Below are 27,962 nucleotides of genomic sequence, written 5' to 3' on the forward strand. Positions count from 1 at the left end.
AGCTAATTTGAATTTTTTTAATATTTTAGGAATTACCAGATTTCCTTCTCAACATCGGTATGTGAGGATGATGCCATTTTTGGCTTCACCAGATGATGTATTGTCATCAGAACTGCAAATGTGTGTTATATACATTCCACCCACGATTGGATCTCCTTGTAATCGAACTAAACAGGTTGGATTGCCACCATTAGGGAGAGATAGTCAAGGACTGGACAGACATGGCTTTGATGACCGAGGTAAATTTATAATGCACAGTTGAATTCAAATCTGATAAACCGAATGACAGATAACACTCATTATTTTCCTGTAATAGCATCTGAAAATCACATACTTTAGTAACTCTTGCTCCACTTCTGCACTAATATATAGCATAATTTGTAGGATTGGATACATTTATAATTTTTTGAACCATAACCGCCTCGAGTAATGCAAGTGAAGTTGAAATGTTTTTAATCAGTTAGGTTAATGCAAGTAGAACAAATGATACACAACTCAATAAAATGCTGTTTTTTTAGCTTTTCTAATACAAAATTTCCACTGATTTTAGATGGACCCAGTCATATATATTTTCATAACTATTTTGATGTGTGAGAAACAATTGTTTCTTTGTAATTTTATGCTTTAGGTTTCGATGTACATGGATTTAATATCAAGGGAATCGATAGATCAGGAAGGCCTGACACTCGTAACCTATATGACAAGTCAGGATATGATGTACAAGGTTACCAACGTTCTGGATTTGACAGCTCTGATTGGGACAGATATAATTTTAATACATATAACTTTAATCGGTAAATTGAGCCAAAGTTTATATATAAAAAAATTTCTAAATCATTATATTATATTTATATTTAATAATATTAAGCCTGTGCTAGAGATGAGAAATGAATTTATTTCTCAATTCTGCCTCGCTACAATTCATTTTAAGATAATTCATCTAAACTTACTTAAACGCAAAGTTAGATAAACTGAAATTTTGAAATAAACTTATAAAACAAGCTTTTTGATTTTTTTAAATTTTGTTTTTAGAGATGGTTTTGACATTGAGAATTTTGATGAGTCAGGCTATGATAGATATGGTTTTGATCGAGATGGTAAAACACCATTTGGATTATTCAGGAATATGTCCTTTGCTCCTGGGTTCGACCAAGGTTATGGAGCATCTTTGTTTGATAGATATGGTTATAATCAATATGGATATGATAAAAATGGCTTTGATCATAAAGGGTAAGATATTCCATTACTACTGGTACTCTTTCTATGATTTTATAATATTTTGCTTCCTAAAAATGAAGCTTAGTTTTTGACTATGACAAGATTATTTGTTACAATTTATCTTAGCAAATGTTATCTTTGTTTATTTGTAATGATGATGGAGAAAAAACTGTTATAAAGTCACTATTTTTTTTTGGCAACTTGCAGCGATTTTACTATTACCATATCATTAGAAATAAAACAATTAAACGCATATTCAACAAATTATTTGTGTTTAGTTAATCATATTATTTAGATTCATTTAAACATTTAATGATAGGAGATTAGTTTTACTTAGTTTTCCAGTTTCTGCAGCATTGACAAGATTCTAATTAATGCTCAATTTGTTAGGTTTGATGCATTTGGATTCAATAATAAAAGATTGGATTTGGATAATTGTGACTATTACTTTTATGGACCTCATTACATGAGATACTTCTACCATGTGAAAGAGCAGCTATCTGTATTAAACAAGGATATGTTGAAGAATATAAAAAGAATTTGTCCACCTATAACTCCTTTACCGGAATTTTGGGCCTCACACATATGGATGGATAAGGTTTGCAATATAATTTATATATTTTAAACTTACTATTGGTATTTTTGGGCTTTTCACATCAACTCTCTGATTTTGAGGACAATGTGTAAATTAAAACAGTTGCCATTGTTTGGAATATCTACTATATTTTCATGGAGTCTTTTTTTGTTCTTTTACTTATATAGGCATAGTATTGTTTTAATTGAGGGCTTTTGAATATATAAAAACAGTTAGATGCATGACCTAAACATTGCTAACAAATATTGGCAATATTAGATGTCATTGGGTCGAAATTTTGAAACTATGTGGAAAGAAGATCATGAAATTGATGAAGCATGGGAACCTCGAAAATCTTCAGTTACAGAAGAACTTCTCTGGTTACCAATCACTCCTGATTGGCAATTCTGCTTTGAGATGAACTGGTTTTCTGGTTGCCCACTAGGTGAGTGTTAATTAGGTATCAAGTTGAGGAATGCATAGAGGTCAAAAATTCTCCTATTTGATATGCTCTTTAGTAGGCTATTTTTCAACAATGATCTCAGTCTATATATATGGTGCTTATGGGAATTAGATTATGATTGAATTTACTGTACTAATAGTTCAGTGTTTTCTAAAGATTGTTGCTCGAATGTTTAATTACTTCATTAGGTAGCAAATGTAATGATGCTTAGAAACAGTCACAATTTTGTAATTTATTATTTTCCATGTTAGGAACACAGCTTCTTGATTGTAAAGAAGATAAATGTGCTCGGTCATCATGTGCAAGTCATCCAACTGCACAATGCAGAATGAAAAACTGTGGAGCATGTTACCCAGAATTTTACAATGGAAAAACGGGCGAAATATATCAGTGCTATGGTAAGAGATATTGATTTTATTTTGTTTGCGAAATTTGTAATAGTATTTTTGCAAATATTGACTGTAAAATTACTAAACTCATGATTCAATTTTTACCATCATCTTCCAAGGTTGTGTATCAAATAGTGGTGAAACACAGAATGAAGGATCAACATGGCATGATGGTTGTGACACATGTGTTTGTCAAGCAGGTCTAATTTCCTGTTCACCAATGGCTTGTCCTTCTCATGCTTGCACTCATCCTGCTCCTGGACAAGATGGTTGTTGTGATGTTTGTGATAGTAAGTACGAATTTACATTTTTGTTTTGACTTCCATTAAAGTTCATATTTCAATTTATAGATGCATGAAAATTTTAAAATCTGAAATGTTTGTTGCATTTATCATAGCACCTATGGTATTTGACTTGTGCTTTTAATATTTTGCATATAGTTGTTTATTTTACACAAAAATCAGCTTTGATAAATCAAAACGCAGCAATAATAAACACAAATCAACTATTTTCAGACTGTGAATATGAAAATAGAATATACCGAAATGGAATAACATTCAAACCCAATGAGTGTCAGTCATGTGAATGTATTGATGGATCAGTCATGTGTCATGATACTGTTACAAACTGTGAACCTGTCAAATGTGCACAACCTGTCAAACTTCCTGGGGAATGCTGTCCTACATGTTCTACAGAATGTCGAGAACACAAAGCTTTGGAATCCTGGGCAATGGATAAATGTCACAACTGCAGTTGTGTAGTAAGCCTTAATATCTATGGATAATATGATGATACACTGATAACATGTACTTCAAAATCCTAATATTGCATTGTTATCTTAAACATAGTCTTGACTAGTTTAAAAAATAAGTTTACAAAACTTATCATCTGTTTTCTCTGAGCCAATATGTATAATTTATGTGCATAACAATATGGGGCTGTACGATTTTATCTTTTCGTTTCGGTTCTTGATCGTGATTGAAAAGCAAAAAAATTATTATATTGATTAACTTGGTGTAATGCATTTTAGGCGGATAGAATCATTTGCTCTCGAAATCAATGTCCTGTGCTTCAGTGCAGTCACCCGCGAACTGGTGCAGGAGATTGTTGTCCAAAATGTATGGGTTGTGAATATAAAGGAAAAAATTATCGTCATCAACAAAACTTCATGATTGATTCATGCAGTCAATGTAAATGTCGGGTGAATACATTTTCTTTATTTAAATTAATCTAGTTTTTACAGTAATTATCAATCGTGTTGTTCATGGCTTGGAGAATTAACATATATGTATATATATATATATATATGACTTGAAAACAGTACTCGAAACATTTTTAGTTTGGAAATGTCATGTGCACAACACAACAATGCCCACCACTTAATTGTAAACATAAGGAGAAGCCTCCTGGTTCTTGTTGCTTGAGATGTAGAAAAGGTGAGTTTGTATTCCTGTTTCTAATGTTGAAGATATATTATGACATCATATTGCATGACATTTTGTCAGTATGCGAATGTATTTTACATGTGGTATTCATTAAGTTTGTTTATGACTAACTTTTTACCAGCTTGAATTTTTGCATTACTGCATGTTTATTTCGATTTATAATTTGGAATGATTCATATAAACAGGATAGGATATATTTTGCTTCAGTATTATCATTTACCGGTATATCACTGAAATATGTGGTTGGGTGTTGAATCAATTTCTAGTATGTTGATATATCATTATAATACAGTTAGCTTGCTACAACTGTGAATGACTGACAGCATAATTTATTTCATCATTTACTAACTCACACATAGGTATAAACTTTCCAGATTCTCATTCTGAACTCACTCTAGTTTTTCGTAACAAAGCAAGAACTAATGAAACTAAAATCAATGACTTCACACTCAACTCGGTTTTGAAGTCTGAGGAAAATAACAAAACTAGATTTGATCATAATCCGAAAACATATGTGGATGAATTGGATTCAAATAGTCTGACTATTCCTGAATATGATTATCAATATGAAGAATATGATTATAATGAGTTGGATGGTTTTAAAAGTGAAACTGATGAAGAATACAAAGATCCTCAATCAGTTTATCAAGAATATTTAAAATCTATTGAAAACATCAAATTACAAGTTGAAAATATTTCGGAGAAAAAGTTAGACCAGAGAAAAATCATTACTAACAATTCTTCATTAGTGAATATTACTGATGAAAGGAACGAATATACAGATGCTGAAGAATCTATCTCTAGTAATTTTAGCTACTATTATGATTATGACTATGATTTTGATGAGTCACTTTTAGAAACCGATATTTTGAGTAAGATGGATTTGAATCTGGATGATTTGCTCTCTTCAGAGCATGAACCAATAAATCTTGAGGATTTTGATGACGATGCTCTATCAAAGACATTGATGAAAAATGAAGCAGAAAGCAAAACATTTCTGGCAAAACCCGAGGAAGTAGATGTATTATATAGTAAAACCAACCAACGCATCGAGTTTGATTTTATTAATGAAGAATATCAACAAGACATGCCTGATCATATACCCAGGTCAAATCACAAAAGCAAGCATCATTCGCACAAAGTAAAGAATAATCGAAAGTTCAGAAAGAAATCTCATGATAAACCCTCCTTTAAAAAAAGTAGCAATGATCAAGATTTAACTTCAAACAAAGACAAAGATAAAACTTCAACAGAACACATATATGATCATGATGATGAAATATATAATATTGAAAGTGATATCATTTATGCCGATGGTTATGATTTTGAAAGTGATTATACCACAGATGAAGTTACAAATTTAACTTAGGAAATACAATATTATCATAAAAAATTATTATTGGAAGCTATCTTGAATGGCTTCTATTTCTGGTCATATGGTGAAGGCCATGGTATTGTGAATACCATTAAACAATAGTATTTTGTCATACTTCAGTATTATGATTCGACATTTTTAAAATCACCTACCGTAATTGGAGCATTCACGTTATGAACTGTGTCATGACTTGTTAGCAAAACAACACATTTTAAGCAATCTGTAAATGTATTTTGTAAGTTTTGAGGCTGAATTCTAAATAATTATGTGACTTAAATTAAGATATGCATTAATATATCATGTACAAACTGACCAAATTATAACGAATAACAAATTCAGATTTAATCACATACAATTAGACTACTAACCACCTTACCACCATACTTACCACTATTAACTTCCTCGGCCTATGGTGTGTATAGGATTGATCTTTTCCTCAGATAGTTTAATAATAATTTGCAATGCTTCAGCTATTTCGTTTTGTTTAGTCTTTATTATGTTCTAATTTTTTGTCCTATATCTATTGTTCATATATTGTTGAATTAGGTGTCATGCTCTCGTTCATGTCTTGCCCATATAGCACTCAGGTGTTCCAATTTTGAGTAATTTATATACGAGTACAACTTGAGAAGGGTTGAATAAAATCAATTTATGTCATCTTTTATTTTTTGGTATTTGCACTATAATATTGTTTTTTTATCAATAAAACTATGTACAGCAATATAATATTATTTATAGCATATCTATCTGTATTGTTCAAAATACTAATAGACTATGGGATTGTTATGACAGGTCGTACTCAAGTTAGAAATATTCTGCAGATATAGGATTTTGTAAATTATAGATGTTACATGGTCCTGAAAAGGTATTTTTAGAATGTTGGATGATATTCTTTTTTGGTTGAATTTTAAATGACTTTTAAAATCGTTCTCAGTTGAATTTTTTTTCTTTTCTTTCTGCATCATTCTCGTAATGTGGTGTGCCAATTTTGCATGGATGATGCATGTGTGCTCAAAAAAAAACGTCTTTCTAATCATTCATTGAACCATATATTCTGTTGACTGACTTAACTTTTAATAAAGTGAGATAGTGAGATTGAAAAACTCAAAATTTGAGATTGAAGGACCAGAGCTTGTAATAAGACTAATACCCATGTCCCATATCTTTGGTTGTTATATCTTTTTAAATTTTGTAAGTTATTGTGCATCCTCTTGCATGTACATTGATTCTACAGTTTTGCATTTCACAAGTTTTTAAAATATTTTGATTTCCAATTTTTCAGCTTAATCAGTTCCTGCAAAAATTGAATTTTTGTAATATCTTTTCTTCTGTATGCATGATTTAATTTTGTTTGTAATCGTAACACACATTTTTTTTTTTTAATCATATTCGTGTTGCATCGATGTATGATTGATGACAACCAAAAGGTTGACCGTCAGACAGACTTCTGTGGAAGTGAAGATAATGCCGAAATTCTTTTTGTAATCTAAAACTTTTTTCACGCTAAACATTATTCTGAGATTTGGAAGTTAAAAATTCAAAACTCTGTGCTAATATTTCAAAAATTCAATATTTTTGAAGTATCCAATAGTTGAATTTTTTTTATTGAAATTATTCATCAATTAAAGCAGAAATCATTATGACTTCACCTTTCCAAAACCTAGTGAGGTTTCACTGTTGATTCTTCTTTTGAATTCTGATTTTCTCCTTTCTTAAAACCTGCATGACTGCTTTGCTATGGTGTAACATCTTTTTTATAGGTTGTGAGTATGAAGGTATTTTTTATGACAATGGCGTATCATTCAAGACTCAAAACAACCCATGTCTAAACTGTACATGTCTGGTGAGTTTTTTGCTTAATAAATGGTTATTTTAGATATCAATCTTATTCCTCACAGTAAATTTGTTTCTCAATTATATTTTGGGCAAATGTTTATTGAGGCCCTAAATTATTTTCTCATTTCAACCCTTGAATAATATCATATGTTAGGTTTTGTTTAGTATTCTTTACAATGAAATTAATACAGAATAGTCAACTGTTTTCTTTTAAATCTTTCCACACAAACGTTAGCTATTTATTCTAATTTTAGCTATATTTATATAAAAGATAATAAAATTATATATATCACAATGTTGACATACTGACACATTCATCACAAATCTAGAATTGCCTGGTTTGTATGTAATTACAATGGAAATTTCAAGCACTTACAATATTTACATGTGCCATTTATTTTGCTATCTATATTCAATGATTCATTTTCATGTTTTAATTAAAAATGGTATACCAATAAATTTGTTTGATTGAAGTCATGGTATCTGTATTCACTCTCTGTAGTACTACAAAGAGTGGAAGAGTGATTTTCATGAAGCAGCAAAATATTGAAAAATGATATTTGTTAGACAAACTTGCAATTGAAGTAATTTTTAAATAAGATTTCATTTATTTATGCATGAAAAAATTATCTTATTGGGTTTTAATTAAGCATGCATCTAACTTATATGCCAGAATGGACAACCAAGTTGCATTCGACAGACCTGTGAAAGAGTTTCTTGTTCAAGGCCAGTTGTTCCTGAAGGGGAATGTTGCCCACGCTGTGCAACTTGTCAAGTGGGTTCAACAGTCTTCAGTGAAGGGCAAATGTGGACAAGTAGAGATCGATGTAAAAAATGTGTTTGTCAGGTGTATATATATATGGATTTATTTCAATTTAACTACATGTTTTATTTTGCTAACAATACCGGAATTTGGCAATATTAATATAATATCTCAAAGATGATGCTATAATAATATTGGTAATCTTGAACTTGCAGAATTACCAATCATTGAAAAGTGTTTCTATATATAAAGAGAAAGGGGATAAGAAAGAGTAATAAAATTAGAATAAATTCGAACATTTTTGTATAAATACTTCACTTTTAATATCGCCCATTCTGATGAAACAAATTTCTGAAGAAAGCAATCTTAAATCTATGAATATTCCATTTATTCATCAATTTTTTCGTGCCTGATTTAGTTGGTTAATATCCCTCATTCTAAAATTAATTGATTTCTAGGCTGGTGAACAAATATGTAGAAAAATCATTCCTTGCCGAAGTGATTGCTCTAATGGAGTTGTTCATAGAGGCCAGTGTTGTCCAGATTGCTCTCAGTGTTCGTATCATGGAAAGATTTTTCAACATTTGGAACCATTCAGTGATCCATATGATGCATGCCAAAGATGCTCATGCCAGGTTGAATGTTTTGTCATAATACTACTAAAAGTATAATGTTGCTGAAATGTCAATTCAACTTCGATGGTGTTTCAGTTAAATAGGCTATGTGTAAAATTTAGCAATAATCCCATATACCGTATATGCTCGTTTTAACGCCCGATCTTGATTAAGGGCCCGTTTGAATAGCCGCCCGTGTGGACAGAACATAAAAATAAATAGGGGCCGGTGTTCGAATACCCGCCTCGATGTAAAAGCTGATTTTTCAGTGGTGGAGACTGGAGAACAATAAGCGCTTTTGTCACAACGCTGTTGAATTTTAAGCGCTAGTAGATAACACTCACGCCTTAGGCATCAAATTACATAACAGATAGCATTGATTACGTAACACCGTGGTTCTCAAACTGGGCGTCGCGACGCCTAAGTGAGACGTTTCAATATTGATAGGGCGTCGCAAAACTTTTCTTCTTTTGCGGATTTGTACCTGCGGCACATAGAAAAAGTCAAAATTTTTGTTATTCTCGTTTAAATCATACTTGAGAACTGGGAATGACAATATACAGTATTAATTATTGTAACGATCGATCTTATCTATTTAGATATGTTTTTTTTTAAATTTTTGTGTATAATTTACTTTAAAAATAACAAGCGCCCATGCTTGAATTAGGGCCGCTTTGAATAAGGGCCCGGTTAGTGAGTTTGGTTAAAAAAATATGGGCCCGGGCTACAAAACGAGCAAATACGGTATGTCAAATTTTATTAATCATATCCTAATTCTCATTTTTAGAGTGGAAATGTGATATGTTCAACGACTGTATGTCCAGAAGTGACATGTAGAGTTTTAGAGACGCCTGTTGGAGAATGTTGTCCTCAGTGCAAGTCTTGTGTATATGAAGGAGCATTGAGAGAGCATGGTTCATCTTGGAAAATTTCTCAAGATCCTTGTACAACCTGCTCATGTGTAGTAAGTGCAGTTAAATTCAAATGTTGAACATTATCATGACCTCTTAAAAGAAAATTATCCATTGCTATATGAGTAATAATGCACTCCTCGTGTTAGACAATCTATTTTCATATCAAATTGATATCAGGAATTCAATATTCTTTGCTTTCTAAATTGTGTTTTTTATATTCCTTGCTCTATGTTGTACTAATCTCGAACGCAATAATTTGATTAAAATATTCCCTAAATTGTACTATTGCACTCTGCACTAATGTGGCTATAATATTCCCCAAATTCCTACTATAATTTGGCATAAATTAAAATTTGTTCTTACTAACATGCGTTGCCACTGCCCTAGTTTTAGTACCAGATATGCTGAAATGAAACTCAGTTATAACAACCCAAAATTTTGCAAATCAGAAATATATTTTAAGCAGTCTCTAAATATTCTCATCATGCAATGTATAACATGCTGAAATTTTTAAATGAGTTTCTCCAAAAGTGGATCATCAACGTTGTTTACACATAGCATTAGCAATCACATATTACAAAGCTTGTGTAATTTCTTAGAAGATAACTAAAGGTTTATTTTTTTTACAACAGGAAGGCACAATTGATTGTTTTGATGAGTATTGTCCTGCTGCAAGATGTGATTATCCAAGTACTCCTCCGGGAACTTGTTGTCCAACATGTAATGGCTGTTCATATCGTGGCCAAAACTATGATAATGGAGAAATGGCAGAACCAGAAAGTTCTTGCTCAACATGTCAATGCATGGTATAGATTTTATAAGTTTTCATACTTCAAATGTTTTAGAAACTGATCTTGATGAATTTGCATAAATTAAATGCATGCACCTCCTCAGTAAAGTTAGCTCTATGCATACTTGAACCTCACAAACCCAAATGCAAGAGATTGATGCTTAAGAATTGCTATTATTATCAAACTCATTCCAACAGAATATTTGAAATACCAGAAATAATATGTTAGCTTTGTTTTTCAGAAAGGAAATGTCATTTGTCGAGAGAACCCGTGTCCAAGCATACAGTGCAGGAATCCAGTGAAAAAATTGGGCGATTGTTGTCCTAGGTATGATGGAAATGATTTTATAATTGATTTTTTTCAACCAATTCAATTGAATGAACAAATTATTTGTGTTCTATTTAGTTGTGCAACATGTGAATATGATGGACAAACTTATGATGATGAAGCTGTATTTGTACCAGTGAGAGACCCATGTCGAAATTGCACTTGTATGGTTGGTATCGCTCTCACTATTTTTATTCCCCTAATGGCCTGTTTCTGTCAATTGACATTCCAATGTTTATGGAAAAATTAATCAGTAAAAATTGAGTAGACTCAATATATTTATTTTGCTTCACAAGATTGTATGTTGTGTCAATATATTTCTCTCCATCTTAAAGTAAGTGTCTTATGATACTTATCATTATTTTTGGAGAAAAGGGTGAGAGGAATTTTTAACTCTGATATGTAAAACTTTTTACCTGAATAAGTAAGTTTAAAAATTATTGAATATTAATAAGTTGATTTTTTTAACAAATTATTATTCATATTGATAAGAACAGTATATAAAACAAAACTAATTCAGAGATCATATTTAAGGGGGGTCGAGTGAACTGTGACAGACTTGACTTGAGCTGTAAAAGAATGTTGTGTTCGCATCCTGGCAGAACTCGAAGTCAGTGTTGTCTTAGCTGTGACTCATGTGAATATGAAAGAAGAAACTACAATAATGGAACAACTTTCACGCCAAGCAGTTCTTCACCATGCTTGACTTGCACTTGCCTTGTAAGCAAAAACTGTAGTGCTTTAAAGTTCAACTAGGCGAGAATTATTTACTATTCGCATTATGTACTATTCAAAAAATCTTTGAACAAAGAATGAGCCCCTTTCCATTCTCGAGAAGTATACTTTTCATGTTGCTATATTTTTGTTCATTTTAGATATTTTTTCTGCTGTTTGCTATATAAAAGAGTTTTCAATGTGCTATCAAATTTAAAATGTTATTTGTATGAGATTTTCCAATTTTTGTGAGCCATTGGAAGAACATCGATTTGAAATATGTGAACCATTTAACAAATTTCCTAATATACATTATACCTTTTGAATTTGCAAAAGCATCCAAAGCGTTAATGTTTCTTCTTTTAGTTAGATTACTCTTAGATACAGCATTAATCATTATCCAATATGTTTCAGTCTGGCACCGTCACATGTGAAATGAAGAAATGTTCATCTATTTCCTGTACAAATCCAGTTCGTAAACCTGGATCTTGTTGTTCAACTTGCGAAGGTTGGTTGTTTGTTTTATTTTAATAAATTTTTGCAGTGTCAGAAGCAAGCTTATTATTATGTATGTGGTCACAAAAAATTGGTCATTGTCATCATATTTACATCTTGGAAGATAATCATGGGCTCAATTTTGTTTTATGGATTATAATTACTGTATAAAAAGTGTAACGACCACAATTCCAGTCATATTGTGCAAGAATACATTATATTTTTGTTCAAAATAATTAACTTATAAACAAGATATTTTATAATCCTATATATATATATATATATATATATACATACAGTGATACCTCAGTAGTCGAACATAATGCTGTTTGACTACTGATTTGTTCCAGTACCAAAACTTTTTTTGTCATTAGAAACATTGGTGATTATTTTAATGCATTCTTAGGGATTCCGAACCACCCAAAATGTTAATAAAATGTGTACCTAAACAACAATAATTTTTGAATATGTACATAACTCAATTTAAATATTATAAAGATATAAAAATATATAAAGCGGCGAAAAAAGAGAAAAAGCACTAAATCCCCAAAACATTTCAACATGTGTTATCCCGTTAACTTCATGACTAGAACTAATGCTTGTTGAATGATCGAGAGGCAGCCAAGATGCACAGTTTGGATGGCTTCATCTCTCTTGGCCACATGCTCTGTTCAGTGTTTGCGATTTGAAATTTCATTTGAGTACTGCAGCATTTTTGATACACTTATTTTTGTTGACTGCCGAATTTTTCGAGTTTTGAGTCGTTCGACTATCAAGGTATCACTGTATATATATGCGAAAGATAGAAAAAGGATAAGCAAATGAATTCCATATTACATTAGTATTCTATTCTATCATTATACAGATTGTGTTACAAATGGAAGAAGGTATAGCAATGGTGAGAGATGGAAATCAGATTCATGTACTAACTGTGAATGCTCATTCGGAAGTGTTCAATGTCATCCTGTTTCTTGTTCCACTGTTTCGTGTTCTCATCCTTTCAAGGTAATATTTTGCATATGGGAATAAAAGAAAAATGAGAACCTTCATATTATCTGTAAAAAAAATAATAAAGATAATAAAGTTGACATTAAATTTCGATTTTATTAACAAACAGCCACCAAATCGATGTTGTCCCACTTGCAACAAATGCTTATATAATGGTGAGACCTATTCAGATGGACAGGAATTTCATAGTCTTACAGATCGTTGCCATAAATGTACATGTATGGTAAGTATCTGGTATATATTTCTTCTTGATAGATATGAGAAAATATACCTCACAAATTTATTAATATTGTAGGACTGAGACTGATCTCTGACAGTACCTTTTTTTTAAAAAAGTCAGGTACTGTATCATGTATCAGACGAAGTTGTCCTGAACTAGAATGTGAAAATCAAGTGTTGCTCACTGGAGCTTGCTGTCGTTCATGCTCTTTGGACTGTGAATTGCTGGGTATCTCGATATTGAATGGTCAAAGCGTGGAACACCCAAGGGAAAATTGCAAACAATGCACATGCACTGGTGAGTTGAAAAAGGTTTTGAATGAGCATGATAAATGGAAAGTATTGAATGAAGAGAGATACCAGGGAATGGTAGCTGGATTTTTTTATGCTCCCGTAGGATGTGAACTAAGATGGCGGACACCTGAACATAGTATGTGTACCAGGTTAGGGTTAGGCCATAATTTTATTCCAATTTTCCTTATTTTAGTTCTATTACAAGTTCGAGGACTAGCCAAGTGACTCTCTTAGTATTTGTACCTGAAATTATGGCCTAACCCTGACCTGGTACACATACTACTTGGTTCACATATGGGAGTACCTATTTTTTTAATGTAAAAAATCAAGTGAAGATCAGTTCACACTCTAATAAAGCTTACCATAATCTTTCTCTTTGTTGCTTTTGTTAGAATATAAGTAATCTAGAATCTATATGCTGCTGCTTTGTGTTAGAAATAAGCTATGATCAGTTAGATATTAGCTTCATTGGTAGTTTTAGCTACACTATTTTATAAGAATCAGTATAGCCCAAATAATATGTGATTCTTATGTTTAAAAAACACATATTAAATAGTTAGGAACCTTTTTATTATTTCGCTAGTGATCCCGCACTTTCATATTGCTCATTTAAGTATGCCATTATCTTATTCATAGTATTTTATTCAATATTTATGTGGTATGCCTTTTATAATATAAAATTTTCAAAAATCATCCAGATGGAACTGTAAAATGCAGAAGACATCGATGTACTAGAGATGTTGGTTGCTCTCATCCTTCAACAATTCCTGGTGGATGTTGCAGAGATGCATGTGGTGATTGTAAATACCGTGGCAGCATTGTAAGAAATGGAGAAAGTGTTCGACAAACTACCGATTTTTGTAGAATATGCACCTGTAATGTGAGTATATTCTGAACTTGTGTGTATGATGTATTCGCATGAATCAAATATTAGTAAAACAAATCAAAAGTATTAACTATATATTTTGTGGAATAAATATGCTATGTTAATCATACGAATATGATTTTGGTCAATAATCTTGGCATCATCTGCCACTTATAAAACCTAAAACACAAGATTTTATCACACAATATACCAATACCCTTTGTAAGTAAAAAACTTGTGATAACTTTCTTCTTCAATAATTTTGTCATTCAGGATGGGAATATTGTTTGTATTCGGGAAAGATGCAAAGCACCAACTTGTGAAAACCCTAACAAACCCGATGGAAAGTGTTGTTTGGAATGTCCTGGTCTTCTGAGGTAATATTTTAAAAAATTATATTTTTGTGCTGTTGTTTTCGATGAGTTGTATCATGTTTAATTAATTTTTTGATGATTGTGAATTTCATGCTTCAATACTTATTTTAATGCAAAGATACTGCAAAAGTTTTTTTTGCTGATAGATTCAAAACTGCCATATAAGTATAATAATATGATGTGATTATAGCCTTATTTTTTATCAAAAAAAAAAAAAGCAATAGCAATTATGGAAGCTCAGCATTGGCTGTCAGGCTCTCAGTATTATTGGGTGACATATCTTTGTTTCATAAAAAGTATTTCATTCATTTTTATAGGAGTTGCCAGTTCAGGGGTGAAGAAATGTTGCATGGGAAACAATTCAAACATGGATGCCAAGTATGCAGTTGCTCTGATGGTGTAATTTCTTGTCGACCTGTAAAATGTTCATCAGTATCATGCGCTATGCCTGTTAGAGTTGGGTGTTGTTTTTCATGCAATCATGGTAGGTGTCTTTTGCATAGTTCAAATTGCCTCAAACTGTATAGTGATAATTTTTCATTTTAAATCAAACACTAAATAAAATAAAATAAATTTCAGGCTGTTACATTGATGGTGTCAAATACAAAAACAATCAAGTAGTTAAAAAACAAAATGGAGGTTTATGTAATGAATGTCAGTGCATGGATGGTGATGTCACATGTAAAAAAAGAAAATGTGAACCAGTCGATTGTACGCATCCGAGTGATGATGAATGTTGCCCTACATGCAATGGTGATGTTTTTATGGGTTGTTGACTTGTATAATATTTATTTTATTTGTGACGCCCAATTTACAAAAGAAATTTGAATATTATTCATTTTTCGTTTCATATTATTTCAGTAAGCTTAGGCTCAATATAATCCAATTTATGTGAGTGATATTTTTGCAAGTGTTACATGAAAAATGTAAGCATCCAGTAGACATGGGCCAATCATTTCAAAAAAGTTTTTGTTTATTTTTAAATATTGTGGAGGTATTTCACAATTTATGGATTTTCATTACGTATAGCTGCAGTTTCAATATTTTATCTATAGAATGCAAACTAGTTGAAATTCAGACCCATTACGGTATGTTGTGCGTATATCGTTTGACTAAACTGTTTGACTGTCACATTCTCAAGGATCTGATATTTGCACCTGCTTGCCACATAACCACATAACTTATGTATTTACAGGATGTAGGTATGGTGAAAATAATTATGATGATGGAACATCATTTCAAGATCCTGATGATAAATGTAATATTTGTACATGTGATGAGGGCAGTATTCATTGCACACAGAAGCAGTGTCGAATTCCATGCACTCATCCTCTAGATCCGGATGTAATATATTTTGTTTTATTAAATAATTGATGACTTTATACAAGCTTTGTGCATGAAGCCAGTGAAACATATGATGCTACTGAGAATGACCATTATCAATCTTTCAACCATCTTTAATTATTACATATTGATTGGCTGACTTGGATTGAAGAGGATATCTTAGACTGTGATATCCAAATAGTTAAGCAATCACTCCTTATTTATCCAAGTGGATAACATTCCCGATCCCCTGGTCCTTTAGTATTATTGAATTTTATGCTTAGAATAAATTTTATAAAAAATTAGGTTAGATTAGATGAAATTGAATGATTTGACAATCCTAATTCATCTAAATCTCAATGATATTTTCGTTTTAAGGATTCATCATGTTGTCCTAAATGTGGTGAAGATTGCCTACTCGATGAAAAACTATACAAACAAACTGATGGAATGTTTATTTTGCCAAGTGACAAACATGGATGCAGATTATGTGTATGCGATGCTGGATCAATTGTGTGCAAAGACAAACCTTGTCCTAAAGTGAATTGCAGGTGAATGATGCATTCTTTCCAAAATTTCTCCCAAGGGTTTTCATGTACTTCCATTGAAAACAATGCTGCATACACATTGATTTTTGTGATCAGTCATAAACAAGGTCAGCTTAACAAAATTTGCTTACTCAAGGTGTGGCTTTGTTTGAATTAAAATGGCAATCTATCGTTCAAACAGGAATCCGGTTGTTAACGAATGTGGTTGTCCAATTTGCACTGGTTGCTTATATAATGGAATATCTCGCAGTAACAAGGAAACTTTTGCTAATCCAGAAAATGAAAAATGCTCTGACTGCTATTGTTCAGTAAGTATGAATGTTTTTTTTTTGGTCGAGATAAACTTTTGTGAAACACTGTTGGAACAAAGCTTTACAAACTCAACAGATAAAACAATTGCATTTCATTAAAATTTGATGGAAATTGAATTTAAATTACAACCTTAAATGATTGTTTTGAAATGGAAATATTGGTTAAGTTAATTTATTTTGAGATCTCCAATTTTTGCTATATTAATAGAAGTGGACTAATTACACAAATCAACATCTAACTAAATTGTTATTTAGAATGGAAACGTTATTTGTGGCAAACGATCTTGTCCTGTATCATCATGCACACATCCAGTAAAAGATGATTGTGATTGTCCACATTGTGATAAGTGCTTATATGGAAGTGTTACTTATAATCATGGTGATGTGTTTGGTGATTTGGAAGACAGATGCAACTCATGTGAATGTCAGGTATGGGATAAGCATCCATTTTCCACCCCAAAAAACATTTAAAGAGTCAGTTGCATATTGTAAACCACAACACACAAGCTGTGTCTATAAAGCTTTTGTTGTTGGTTGTCTTTAATTATATTGACTACTAAATGGTTTAATAAACAGTTTTTGAAATACATCTTGAATACAATTTTTTACATGACAGGATGGTAATGTAGTTTGTGAAAGTCAAACATGTGCTGCTGTATCCTGTACACATCCCTCCACGAATGAATGTGGATGCAGAACATGTGCTAGTTGCAGTTATGGTGGAGTCGATCATGAAGAACAAGACAGATTTACCGACCCTGCTAACAAATGTAATGAGTGTGTGTGTCAGGTGAGAACATTTATTGGTTAAATCATGTTGAATATTTAAATTAGGCACGTCCAGATACCCACAGTGTTTTTGTTTGACCTCTTGTTTCATGACAATATAATAGATATAAGCAGAATTCAATATGATGATTAGATGGTAACATATTTTTATTATCATTTATTAGTGGTATACAACTTTTCTAGTTTGTTTTTGAGTGTGTGTTGCTTTTTTGTTTATGTTGTATAAATTATTTTCAAAAATCAATAATAATTTTAATAAACTTTAATAATTCATTTTATTGGCATTTCACTTTATTTATTAGTCAGGAACTGTTACCTGTACCAGAGTGCGATGTGAACCAACACCATGTGCTAATCCAATATTGTCTGATGGTGAATGTTGTGCAAAATGCCTTGGTACTTGCCACGTGGAAGGACAAACATATGAAGATGGTGCAACTTTCACATTAGATTCAGATCCATGTTCAAAATGCTCGTGTTCTGTAAGCATCATAACTAAAATATAGATATTAAGTATCATAATATAAATATATAGATATAATTTACTTATTTAAGTTACAGTGAAATGAGTTATTGCAGAAACAGATGTTACCTTAAAATAAATTTCTCTTATAGTTTAATCAGATTCTTTTTATTTAATACATTTTATATATAATGAAAATATTTAATTCCTGAAATATTCATTTTTAAAATTTTGTTATGTAATTATCAAATGATATATTGAAATATTAAAATTGAGTTCGAATACATTTCCATGTTCAAATATTTTTAAATTTCTATGACATCTTAATGTTTTGACTTGTAGTTTGGTAAACATTTGAAACAAATAAAAAGTTATCACACGTTTGTTCCAAATGAGGTTTCATACGAACAACCACATATTTGATATTGATTGTGGTTTGAAGAAGCAAGATCTTTCAACACAGTTTATTCAATTTAAAACTAATTTTTTTAAAACTATAATTCAATTTTTCTTATCATTTTCTAATCCCTTCATTTAAGCAACAATAGCCTTATTACTGAGGGCTACACTTCGAAATTTATAGCTATATTTAAAATGTATATCGGTAGCAATGCTCGACCTTTTTGCTATTTCTTTTTGTTTTAGTCCGGAAATATAAGATGTGTCAGACAGAGATGTGATGTTAGATGTGTAAATCCTGTTGCCCAATCTCAATGTTGTCCAGATTGTAGTGCATGTTTGTATCAGGTACATAAATATTTGGAATGGTTTTTTATACAGAATTGCAATATATCAGTACATTCTTCTTATGAATGTTGCAAACCAGTTTTTTTACATGTACCCAAAATGATATCAACATTTCAATATCTAATCAAAAACAACAAGGTCATGCATCATTTCAATATATGTACCATTCCTTTTTGTGTCGTCAAATTTTGTTCAATTTTTAAATTTACTCAAGCATATTAATTGAATTATAAATATTCTGGTTATGTGAGTTACCAAAATACACCAATTTGTTTGATATCAATTTGATAAAATAATTGAAAACCAAATTTTAATTTGCATATAGTTCAATATATCGATGAGGTTGAGTGTTGTTTTTCAGGTATTATATCAATATTGCAGTGGATAGTGAATTTTTACCATTGCCACCTTTGACTTTTAGGGAATTAGACGCGAAGAAGGTGAGTTTTTCATTCCGAAAGATAACAATTGTAAACAATGTTCGTGTCACCGTGGTAATATCATTTGTAAATTCAAGGAATGTCCCAAACCTGCTTGTGATAATCCACAACCAGTAAGGGGAAGCTGCTGCCCAACATGTCCTCAACAACAAACGAGTGGTAAGTTATGGATAAAGCAATTGTAAAAATATATCTTACACTAGGCTGCAGGTTCTCTACTATTAGATGTCATGAGGTCTTAAATGATTACTTTGCAAATGTCGGGGAAGGTGATAAGACTCTCAGTCATATGACAAAACACAGTCCCTCCTTTCAGTTAACAGTTCAGGATGAGTATGGGATTGTTAACCAGTTCCAAATGCATGCACTTGTATGGTGGAGACAGATCAGACTGTTTGTAGCGTAAGAAGCAGTAAGGTTTCATAAACAAATGACCGAATATGATTGTTTTTCTGAGACTATTATTAATTTTTCATTGTAGAATGTGTAGTGGATGGTAAGTCACAAAAACCGGGAACAAAATGGATTCAAGATGATTATGATGGTATATGTCAAGAATGTACATGTTTGGAAAGTGGAACAACAGTAAATTGTTTATTATATTACGTCTATAAATTGGGTAAAATTCATACATTAAATTAGTTCACAGATGAAATATTTTTTTAATATAAGATACTGCAACGCCTCTTTTATTTTTAAGTTTACTGCATTAGGGAGATATCGAAAGAAATTGGCATTGCTCTGATGTAAACACGAAAGACATTGAGGACAATAACTATAGCCAATTTTTAATATGTCAACTTAATTCAGAAAATGTGGTAATGCAAATGATAATCTATAGAATGCAATTGGATTCATTAATTTTACAATCAATTACATTGAATACATAGCATGCCACTTTTTGGACAAGCAACAAAAAATCTAATGATCACACACATACAACACATATGTGAAATTGTATTTCTATTACTGTATATTAAGTTTGTTGGGGTCACTCAATTATAATATTCAAAACACAAACCATTCCTCTTCATTGAAGTAATTTTATTTAAAATTTGAATATCTTATTGTCTCTTGGTTGGTTAACCCAACAGTTCTTATCAGCCCTTAAATTTTTAAGCCATACTGTAATGTAGCACCCTTAATTATAAATAGTAACTTGATTAAACATATATTATAATATGAGACCGTGATTAAGATTTAACATCCTGGTCTAGAATATGATGAGCATATTTTTTAAAATCCCAGCTGATTGTACTCTTTGTAATTCTCCTATAGATATTAATGATTGTTAAATATTATTTTTCTATCCTTTTATCAGTCATGCTCGGCAGAAAATTGTGGAGATCATTGTTCCCACCCAGTACCTCGACTCGACAGCTGCTGTCCATCATGTGCTGGTCCATGCTATTATAACAACCATACATATAACAGTGGAACGATGTTTCATCCAAATGAATGCAAGGATTGCTTATGCACTGGTGGAAATGTGAATTGCGTAATGAAATCTTGTCCAACACTCACTTGCCCTGCCAGTAAACAGGTTACCTATGTTGCTTTTATTATCCAGTAAATCTAGATCTAGTAAAAAATAGTTGTTAAATTGAATAAACCTTTTTACTATAAATTTAGATTAAAAAATCTGGAGATTGCTGCACCCGTTGTAAGAGCTGTGTTATGGGTGGAAAAATCCATTCTGATCATGACTCTTGGACTTTACCAGAAGATCCTTGTCAAGAATGTCAATGTTTAAATGGTGTAGTGACTTGTGCTCAAATTCAATGCCTTCAACCATGTAGAATGATGATCACTATCCCCGGACAATGCTGTCCTGTTTGTGCAGGATGCTTTTACAATAACAAGGTACTTTTATAATTTTCAAAAATTGGGTCATGTAGTATTTTGTGACAAGAACCGGTAGTAGATTTGAAAGTCCTAGTTGAGTTGAAGCTGACTTTCATGCGAATTCACCTGTTGCAGAACCTATCTAGTATTTCTTCAGTACACTCCAATTAGAAAACCTAGATACTAGAAAAGAAGTCAAAGTAGGTTATTAAGCAGAAACAGTCAAAGTTATAATATTTAATGCTGGTTTAAAAGCTCGAATCTTACGCTGGATAATTTTAGATTGAAGGATTGATCAACTCCTTACCATCGCAGGGTGATTTGTGTAATGTTTGTAGGTTGTCAGTTTTTCCATCAACCTATTCCATGCGTATGAATAAATAAATATTCATCCCTGTTTTTCAACCATTCAGGATTTTGTCTATATATTTTTCTATTTGTTTGTTGTTCCTGATTTGCTGTGGCAGAAATCTGAACGAATTTGTTTATCTATTTCGGATTACTCCAGGTTTACCAAATTGGAGAAACTTTCGAACCTAATTCCATGGATTCATGTGAAATTTGTGAATGTAAAGCATCACCAACAAGAGCATCCATCATGAGTTGTAAGAGGAAGGAATGCCCCTCTCTTGCTGATTGTCCTCGTTCTTGTATCAGACAACCATTGCCTGGGCAGTGCTGTCCAACTTGCACAAATAGACCAGAATGTGCATATGGACTTTGTTCTGCTGAATCACAAGGTATGTATACCAAAGTTTAATTATGAACAGGTTATTTCAAAAACTATCTTGTTAACATTCAACATTTGGCACAATTACGCAAAGTGTGTGCGGTGTTTGCAAATCAACAACTTTTAAATATTCCAGAACAATCTTCAGATTTATTTTAACAAATATATAACCATTCAATAATAGATAACGTTTTTGTACAATTAATCATCCCATATCTAATCCTTACTAAGATGCTTCAAATATTTATAAATCATAGAAAATAGGCATTAATTAGGTACAAAGAGTATATAAAACAAAAAGTTGACATTCCCACAACATTGGATTTTGATATTTATTGTGGGAAGGAGGAAAGAAGATAAGATGGATCATATAGTGATCCAAAACCTCTTGCATGATTACCAGCCTATGTTGGGTATGGGAATGGTTAACCAGTTGTTTTTTTCATATACTTGTACTTTGTGGTGCAGGAAGCACCACGCACATGGTCATTCTCCATTGGATTTGAACATGCCAATCCATGCACAGTAATCAGAGGTGTGATGACAAGCGTGCTCTTAATGCCGAATTTTAGACTCGAGCATAAACTACATAGGAACATTAAATATCTGATTTTTATTGTAAAATTTAGAGGTTTGATGATGTTCACTACTTTCACTACTAAATTTACATGCCCCTACTTTTTTTGCTATCCCATGTCTATCTATATGGGAATAAGTATCGTTTTAATTCTCCTGGCATTTTCATATTAATTTTGTTGGGGACATTGACATTAAAATCATATTATATGGTGTTTACAGGTAGTCGAATAGTTCCCAATGAAAATCGTTGTTATTCTTGTGACTGCCAGATGGAAAATACATGGGTGTGCTTGAGGGAACAGTGCAAAATACTGGATTGTCCTGTGATGAAAAGATACACTCCAAATGTAATATTATTTCCATTTCTTTTCTAACATTGACTAGCGTATTTTTTTAAATTTTGTTGAATAAATATGAAGTGATATCTATTTATTAAAAGGGGGCCTGTTGTCCTGTGTGTGATGAATGTCATCTGGATATGGAAAACTTGGATGTTCCGAATGGTAAAGTCTGGAAACGAAGTGAATGCGAAGTATGCAGATGTGATAAAGGATCTATTATTTGTGTCAAACAAGACTGTCCAATGATGACGTTAAAATGTAGTGCAGGCACCATTCCGTATAAAAAAGCAGGTAAATAAAATATTTTTGTCAGTATGTAAAATTATATTATTGAGGTATACCTAGGAAAATTAAAGTAATCCAAATTCCATATATCAGCTGGTGTAAATAAATCAGTTCCATCTCTTTTTTTTAATCTGAATATAGAACAATCATAAATTGTAAGATAATGCTGGAAAAAATAGAAGTTTTGCTATAGAAATCTCACTGAATATAAAAATAGAAAAAGAAAAACGTTGAATGAACCAAACCATATCATTTTCGAAGATTTTTATTTTCCACTTCTCACCATATCAAATATTTTTGTTAGTCTGGAATGTCACTCTGATTCTAAGCCCTTTTCAAGTGATAGTGAGCCTCTTTAACTTCCTGTTGCTACTGATTCTTCACTTGGCAGGGGCAATTCTAAATTACATCATGAAGATATAACCATGCCCAGGGAAACTCACGTATATTTTATGCATTTCAAACTTACAATGGCCAGTTGTCTGACACAGGCTAGGGGTACATCAAAATGAATTTGTTTATCATATTACAATGCAGTGCTACCAACTTACCCAATTCCAGGGTCTTACATTTTTCTCTGATAAGTTGAAATTGTAACATCTGCTCAAAGTCGTAAACAGTAGATAATATCTGAAATTTGTTGTTAAATGAACAGTAAAATACTTTGTGTAACGATTTATTCTACTGGATATTTGAAATGTAATTATTTACCTATAATTAATGTAATTATTTACCTATAATTATATCATAATTGTTTTTTCAGGTCAATGCTGCCATGAATGCTTAAATGCTGATGCTCCTTGCACTTATGAAGGGCAATCTATTCAAGCACATCATAAATGGAAATCAGATCAATGTACAACTTGTACATGTTTTGGTGGTGAAGTGAATTGTGTGACAGAAAAGTGCAGGTAAGCAAGTCATTTGTAACTAGGTTTGTTGAAATTGGTTGACCAATATCATCCCATGTAATAGATTGTTAATTCAAGCCAAGTTATCAATTCAGCTACTATGCAAAGATCTGTCAGGATATGATGACCATTTTAAACACAAGGAATATAACCTTTTCGTGAACTTGCAGTTTTGGTTTCATGCAAGTATTTCATGAATTTTTTCATTATGCTTTTTAGAATGGTGATGTGCCATGCTGATCATGCCCCTACTGTAATTTCGGGAGAATGTTGCCCTAAATGTATGCCTCGTCCTGCAAGTTGCACTGCATTTGGTGATCCACATTATAAAACGTTTGATGGTCGAATGGTTCATTTTCAAGGAACTTGTCAATACCTTCTCACAGCGGATTGCAGTAAATCAGATTTCAAGTAACTAATTTGACTTCTTGAAATTGCAATATATATTTTTTTATCTTCACTTGAATTGACTTTTGAATGATTTCGGATATTGCCTCAAATTTTTTTATGTGTCTCATATTATTCTGTGAATTATGGAATATGAATTGTTCCTGTTAGACATAACATGTATATTCAAAAGGTGATGTGTTGTGTAAGAATAAAATAGATATGATATAGCTTTTTGTACTTGCTTGTTGGTTGACACCCATCCTTGGCAGCTGACATTTTCCCAATGTTTAGAAGTATCTAATTTACTCTCTTTGTCACAGAGTTATAGTGCACAATACTAGGAACATTGGGTCAAGTAGAAAGGTTTCCTGGACTGAGCAAGTAACTATAATAACTGCGGGAGGAACTGTTTCACTCATGAAGGATTATTCAATCCGAATAAATGGAACAGTTGTGCGCCATCTTCCATTCTCACTGTTGCCATATTATTACATTGAAGTTGTTGGAAACTATATGCTGTTGAAAACTCACTTAGGTAGATATTATATATACAGTGTCATAAGATTACTCTAGTTTTGTTAATTACTTATTTAATTAACAACTTATTAATTACTTTTTATAATAGGGCCTTTGAATTTAAAATATAATATATTATTTTGAAGGTGTACATCTTTCATGGAATGGAAGGCAGCAGCGACTAGAAGTAACTGTTCCAGGAACATATAAGCGAAGAACGTGTGGACTTTGTGGAAATTTCAACAATTATCCACAAGATGATAGAAGATTACACAACAGCAGATTAGCAACTAGTGATTCAGAATTTGGAAATGATTGGAAAGTAAGCATAAATGCAATGGCAGTTTCAGCTGTGTATTAAAAATACATTTCATTTCAAAGCTGTTTAAAAAATTAAAGATTATTACGTAAAAATATTGACACAGGTAGAAAAAGAATGACACAACTGTCATCGATGTATAATTATATAAATATATGTCTGTATAAATAATATAAGGCATGTTTCAATTCACATTTCAGATCAATATTCCAAATGCTCCACCATGTCCAGATGTTGAAGATCATAATCCATGTAATGCAGTGAATTATGCTATGCGAACCTTGGCAAATGAAAAATGTAAGATACTGAATTCACCTACATTTGCAGCTTGTCATGCTGTAAGTATAATTCCTTTTTATTAAGCCTTTTCGAAGCCTAGTACATACAAGCAAATAGCATTTGTTGCAATGTCTAATACACTCTGTGAGGGGGTGTAAAGTTGAAAATGAAAGAAACTTATTGCTTAAAACTTTCATCCAACATTTATAATTTCTTTTCGATGCCTTGCCTTCCATTAAAAGTTTATTTCCACTGTACATCCAACGGTTGATATGGAACCAGCATTTATATTTCATTTGCGATAGCAACAAATTATAAATCTATCAATATTTTGTAAAAAACTTAATGGGAGAAAGTTACATTCACAATTTTGTGAAGATCACATTGTTTTCGAATGCAGGTTGTAAATCCAGCAGTTTATTTTGCCACATGTGTATATGATTTATGTGCATGTGGTGAGAGTGAGCAGTCTTGTCTATGTGATGTTTTGGAGGCATATGCAGCTCAATGTAGCAGATCCGGAATAGCTGTTAGATGGAGGAATCCAGCTCTCTGTGGTAAGATTAACTAATGATATTCAATTTGAAATCAGAATTGTAATGTGAAGTTTAAACTTTCATGTCCCTGCTTGTTGTCAAAACCTGAGACTAATACTCAGCCTTGCTCCTAAACTTCCCTGATGCAAAGGTAGTGAAGCATAGCATTTAACTTGAATGTTTGTCAATTTCAGCAAGTATCTGCCTGTTCGTAATGTTTACGTCGTGCTTTGTGATAGCAATAAAACTGGTGTTCTGTCTTAAAAATTACAGTCAAATATTTTTGAGCACCAAGATAATAAATGCTGGACACTGTTCAACAATGAAGCAAAATGACGCTATTTTACAGTAAATGTGTATGTTATGCAAAGCGCACAGATATTTTATTAGAGTAAATAAAATACACTCTCTTTTTTTTATTGTTGTACTTGTGCACAACTAATAAACATATTAATATTTTATTCGCCTCAGATTATGCTTTATCTACTTTAAAAAATCCTTACGATTTTTGCGATTAATGATTAGTCACGAAGTGCTCACCACTATATATGACCGGCCCTATTCTAACATTTGAGAAAACAAGAATCTACGAGTTTGTTTGGAACTACAACACAAAAGAATCCCTGGAATTCTCATTATTTTACTTTGATTTTGTGAAATCTATTGCCTAATACCGACAATTTGATAATGTATTTTCAGCTGTCGTATGCCCATATGATCGAGGTTATGTGTTTGATGAATGTGGATCTCCTTGCAAGAGGACATGTGCCAATAGAAATCTTCCACCAGGATCAATTGCTGCACAATGTTATCTGCCTTGTGTGTCTGGGTGCCAATGTCCTGCAGGTAAAGTAGAATATGGACGAAGGTGTATATACCCAGAGATGTGCCCAGCAGAATTATTATCTACAATAGAGGATCCTATGATCGCTGGTGTACAACATGCAAACAGACCGTTGCCTACAGTTTCTGCACGTGTCAACAGACATTCTGCACTAGTACGCCCACCTTTAGTTGCACCTCCACATATGGTTCCTAGAGGTTGAAGAAAAAATATAGTAATTATGTTTAGATTTGCAAACCTCAAAAACATATCCTTCATTTCTATACAATTAGAAAACATTTTAAATGGATATGATTATTGCATTGTTCAACATATTTTTATATTTCAATTTTGTAAGTCTCTTTGTATATTAAATCATGTTAGATCATTGTACCAGAACTGCCATTTTTCAATCAACGTTCGAAAGTATTCTAAAATTGCACATAGAAGACTGAAAATTTTCAGTTTTTTTCTACAGTATTTCTAAAAACTCTTTACACGATAGCGAAAAAATTTGCTGTAAAATACTGGTTAACAGGGAAGGAAATTCCTTATGAGTGTCAACTAAAAATGAATTTTTTAACAAAATAAATTCTGAATGCTTTTAGCGAATAAAAACAACTTGTATTTAACTATATATTTTCAAACTTTGAATTTGCTTCTATGCTAATATTTCCAGCATATATACAGTTATTTTTTCATTTAATATTCATTTTTAGACTCATTTTTACGTTCATACATTTTGTTCATTTTATTACTAACTAACTCAATAAATGCACTTATTGTATAGTGCTGAAATATAAAATCTCGTCTGAATGGTGTTGAGTTCTAAGTCTACCAGTGAAAATTAATGCTTTGTGACTGGTTGAAATGTCCGGTATGCTTTTGTGGTTCGCTGGAATTTACAATTGTGTCAGACTGTGGAAACGTATAACTATCAGGATAGGATAGGATTTACATATTTATCCTGGGGAGAGGAAAGTCGATAAGACGGCTTAATCATATGGCGAACTACGGTCTCTTAGAAAAAGAAGTCGATTCATAATGCTACTAGCACACTTATCCAAGTTTTAGAACAGAAAGGCTAATGCTGTAGGTCTCTACTCTGA

The 27,962-nt window shown here is 32.0% G+C and overlaps 1 protein-coding gene across 1 annotated transcript in view; it reads left to right on the forward strand.

Moving 5' to 3' along the window:
- Nucleotides 1-27,652, forward strand: part of LOC120330882 (uncharacterized) — a 59,225-nt gene extending 31,573 nt beyond the window's left edge. Inside the window, exons 47-93 of the mRNA XM_039397856.2 lie at nucleotides 30-239; nucleotides 629-794; nucleotides 1,033-1,230; nucleotides 1,609-1,816; nucleotides 2,072-2,237; nucleotides 2,507-2,653; nucleotides 2,764-2,934; nucleotides 3,160-3,404; nucleotides 3,675-3,845; nucleotides 3,984-4,080; nucleotides 7,225-7,307; nucleotides 7,974-8,147; nucleotides 8,522-8,698; nucleotides 9,465-9,641; nucleotides 10,224-10,397; nucleotides 10,624-10,709; nucleotides 10,788-10,878; nucleotides 11,244-11,429; nucleotides 11,838-11,931; nucleotides 12,784-12,923; nucleotides 13,036-13,149; nucleotides 13,263-13,443; nucleotides 14,138-14,319; nucleotides 14,578-14,681; nucleotides 14,996-15,162; nucleotides 15,258-15,431; nucleotides 15,874-16,022; nucleotides 16,380-16,552; nucleotides 16,731-16,857; nucleotides 17,116-17,289; nucleotides 17,477-17,650; nucleotides 17,952-18,131; nucleotides 18,758-18,859; nucleotides 19,281-19,458; nucleotides 19,781-19,884; nucleotides 20,621-20,842; nucleotides 20,932-21,162; nucleotides 21,653-21,884; nucleotides 22,673-22,800; nucleotides 22,893-23,085; nucleotides 23,843-23,990; nucleotides 24,210-24,401; nucleotides 24,701-24,915; nucleotides 25,043-25,218; nucleotides 25,416-25,553; nucleotides 25,895-26,051; nucleotides 26,730-27,652. Of these exons, the coding sequence (XP_039253790.2) occupies nucleotides 30-239; nucleotides 629-794; nucleotides 1,033-1,230; nucleotides 1,609-1,816; nucleotides 2,072-2,237; nucleotides 2,507-2,653; nucleotides 2,764-2,934; nucleotides 3,160-3,404; nucleotides 3,675-3,845; nucleotides 3,984-4,080; nucleotides 7,225-7,307; nucleotides 7,974-8,147; nucleotides 8,522-8,698; nucleotides 9,465-9,641; nucleotides 10,224-10,397; nucleotides 10,624-10,709; nucleotides 10,788-10,878; nucleotides 11,244-11,429; nucleotides 11,838-11,931; nucleotides 12,784-12,923; nucleotides 13,036-13,149; nucleotides 13,263-13,443; nucleotides 14,138-14,319; nucleotides 14,578-14,681; nucleotides 14,996-15,162; nucleotides 15,258-15,431; nucleotides 15,874-16,022; nucleotides 16,380-16,552; nucleotides 16,731-16,857; nucleotides 17,116-17,289; nucleotides 17,477-17,650; nucleotides 17,952-18,131; nucleotides 18,758-18,859; nucleotides 19,281-19,458; nucleotides 19,781-19,884; nucleotides 20,621-20,842; nucleotides 20,932-21,162; nucleotides 21,653-21,884; nucleotides 22,673-22,800; nucleotides 22,893-23,085; nucleotides 23,843-23,990; nucleotides 24,210-24,401; nucleotides 24,701-24,915; nucleotides 25,043-25,218; nucleotides 25,416-25,553; nucleotides 25,895-26,051; nucleotides 26,730-27,076 (7,823 nt within the window). The 3' untranslated portion in view covers nucleotides 27,077-27,652. The remainder of the gene's footprint in view (nucleotides 1-29; nucleotides 240-628; nucleotides 795-1,032; nucleotides 1,231-1,608; nucleotides 1,817-2,071; nucleotides 2,238-2,506; nucleotides 2,654-2,763; nucleotides 2,935-3,159; nucleotides 3,405-3,674; nucleotides 3,846-3,983; nucleotides 4,081-7,224; nucleotides 7,308-7,973; nucleotides 8,148-8,521; nucleotides 8,699-9,464; nucleotides 9,642-10,223; nucleotides 10,398-10,623; nucleotides 10,710-10,787; nucleotides 10,879-11,243; nucleotides 11,430-11,837; nucleotides 11,932-12,783; nucleotides 12,924-13,035; nucleotides 13,150-13,262; nucleotides 13,444-14,137; nucleotides 14,320-14,577; nucleotides 14,682-14,995; nucleotides 15,163-15,257; nucleotides 15,432-15,873; nucleotides 16,023-16,379; nucleotides 16,553-16,730; nucleotides 16,858-17,115; nucleotides 17,290-17,476; nucleotides 17,651-17,951; nucleotides 18,132-18,757; nucleotides 18,860-19,280; nucleotides 19,459-19,780; nucleotides 19,885-20,620; nucleotides 20,843-20,931; nucleotides 21,163-21,652; nucleotides 21,885-22,672; nucleotides 22,801-22,892; nucleotides 23,086-23,842; nucleotides 23,991-24,209; nucleotides 24,402-24,700; nucleotides 24,916-25,042; nucleotides 25,219-25,415; nucleotides 25,554-25,894; nucleotides 26,052-26,729) is intronic.
- The last annotated feature ends 310 nt before the right edge of the window (nucleotides 27,653-27,962 follow it).

This window comes from Styela clava, chromosome 6 (assembly GCF_964204865.1).
Source record: "Styela clava chromosome 6, kaStyClav1.hap1.2, whole genome shotgun sequence".
NCBI classification, from domain to species: domain Eukaryota; kingdom Metazoa; phylum Chordata; class Ascidiacea; order Stolidobranchia; family Styelidae; genus Styela; species Styela clava.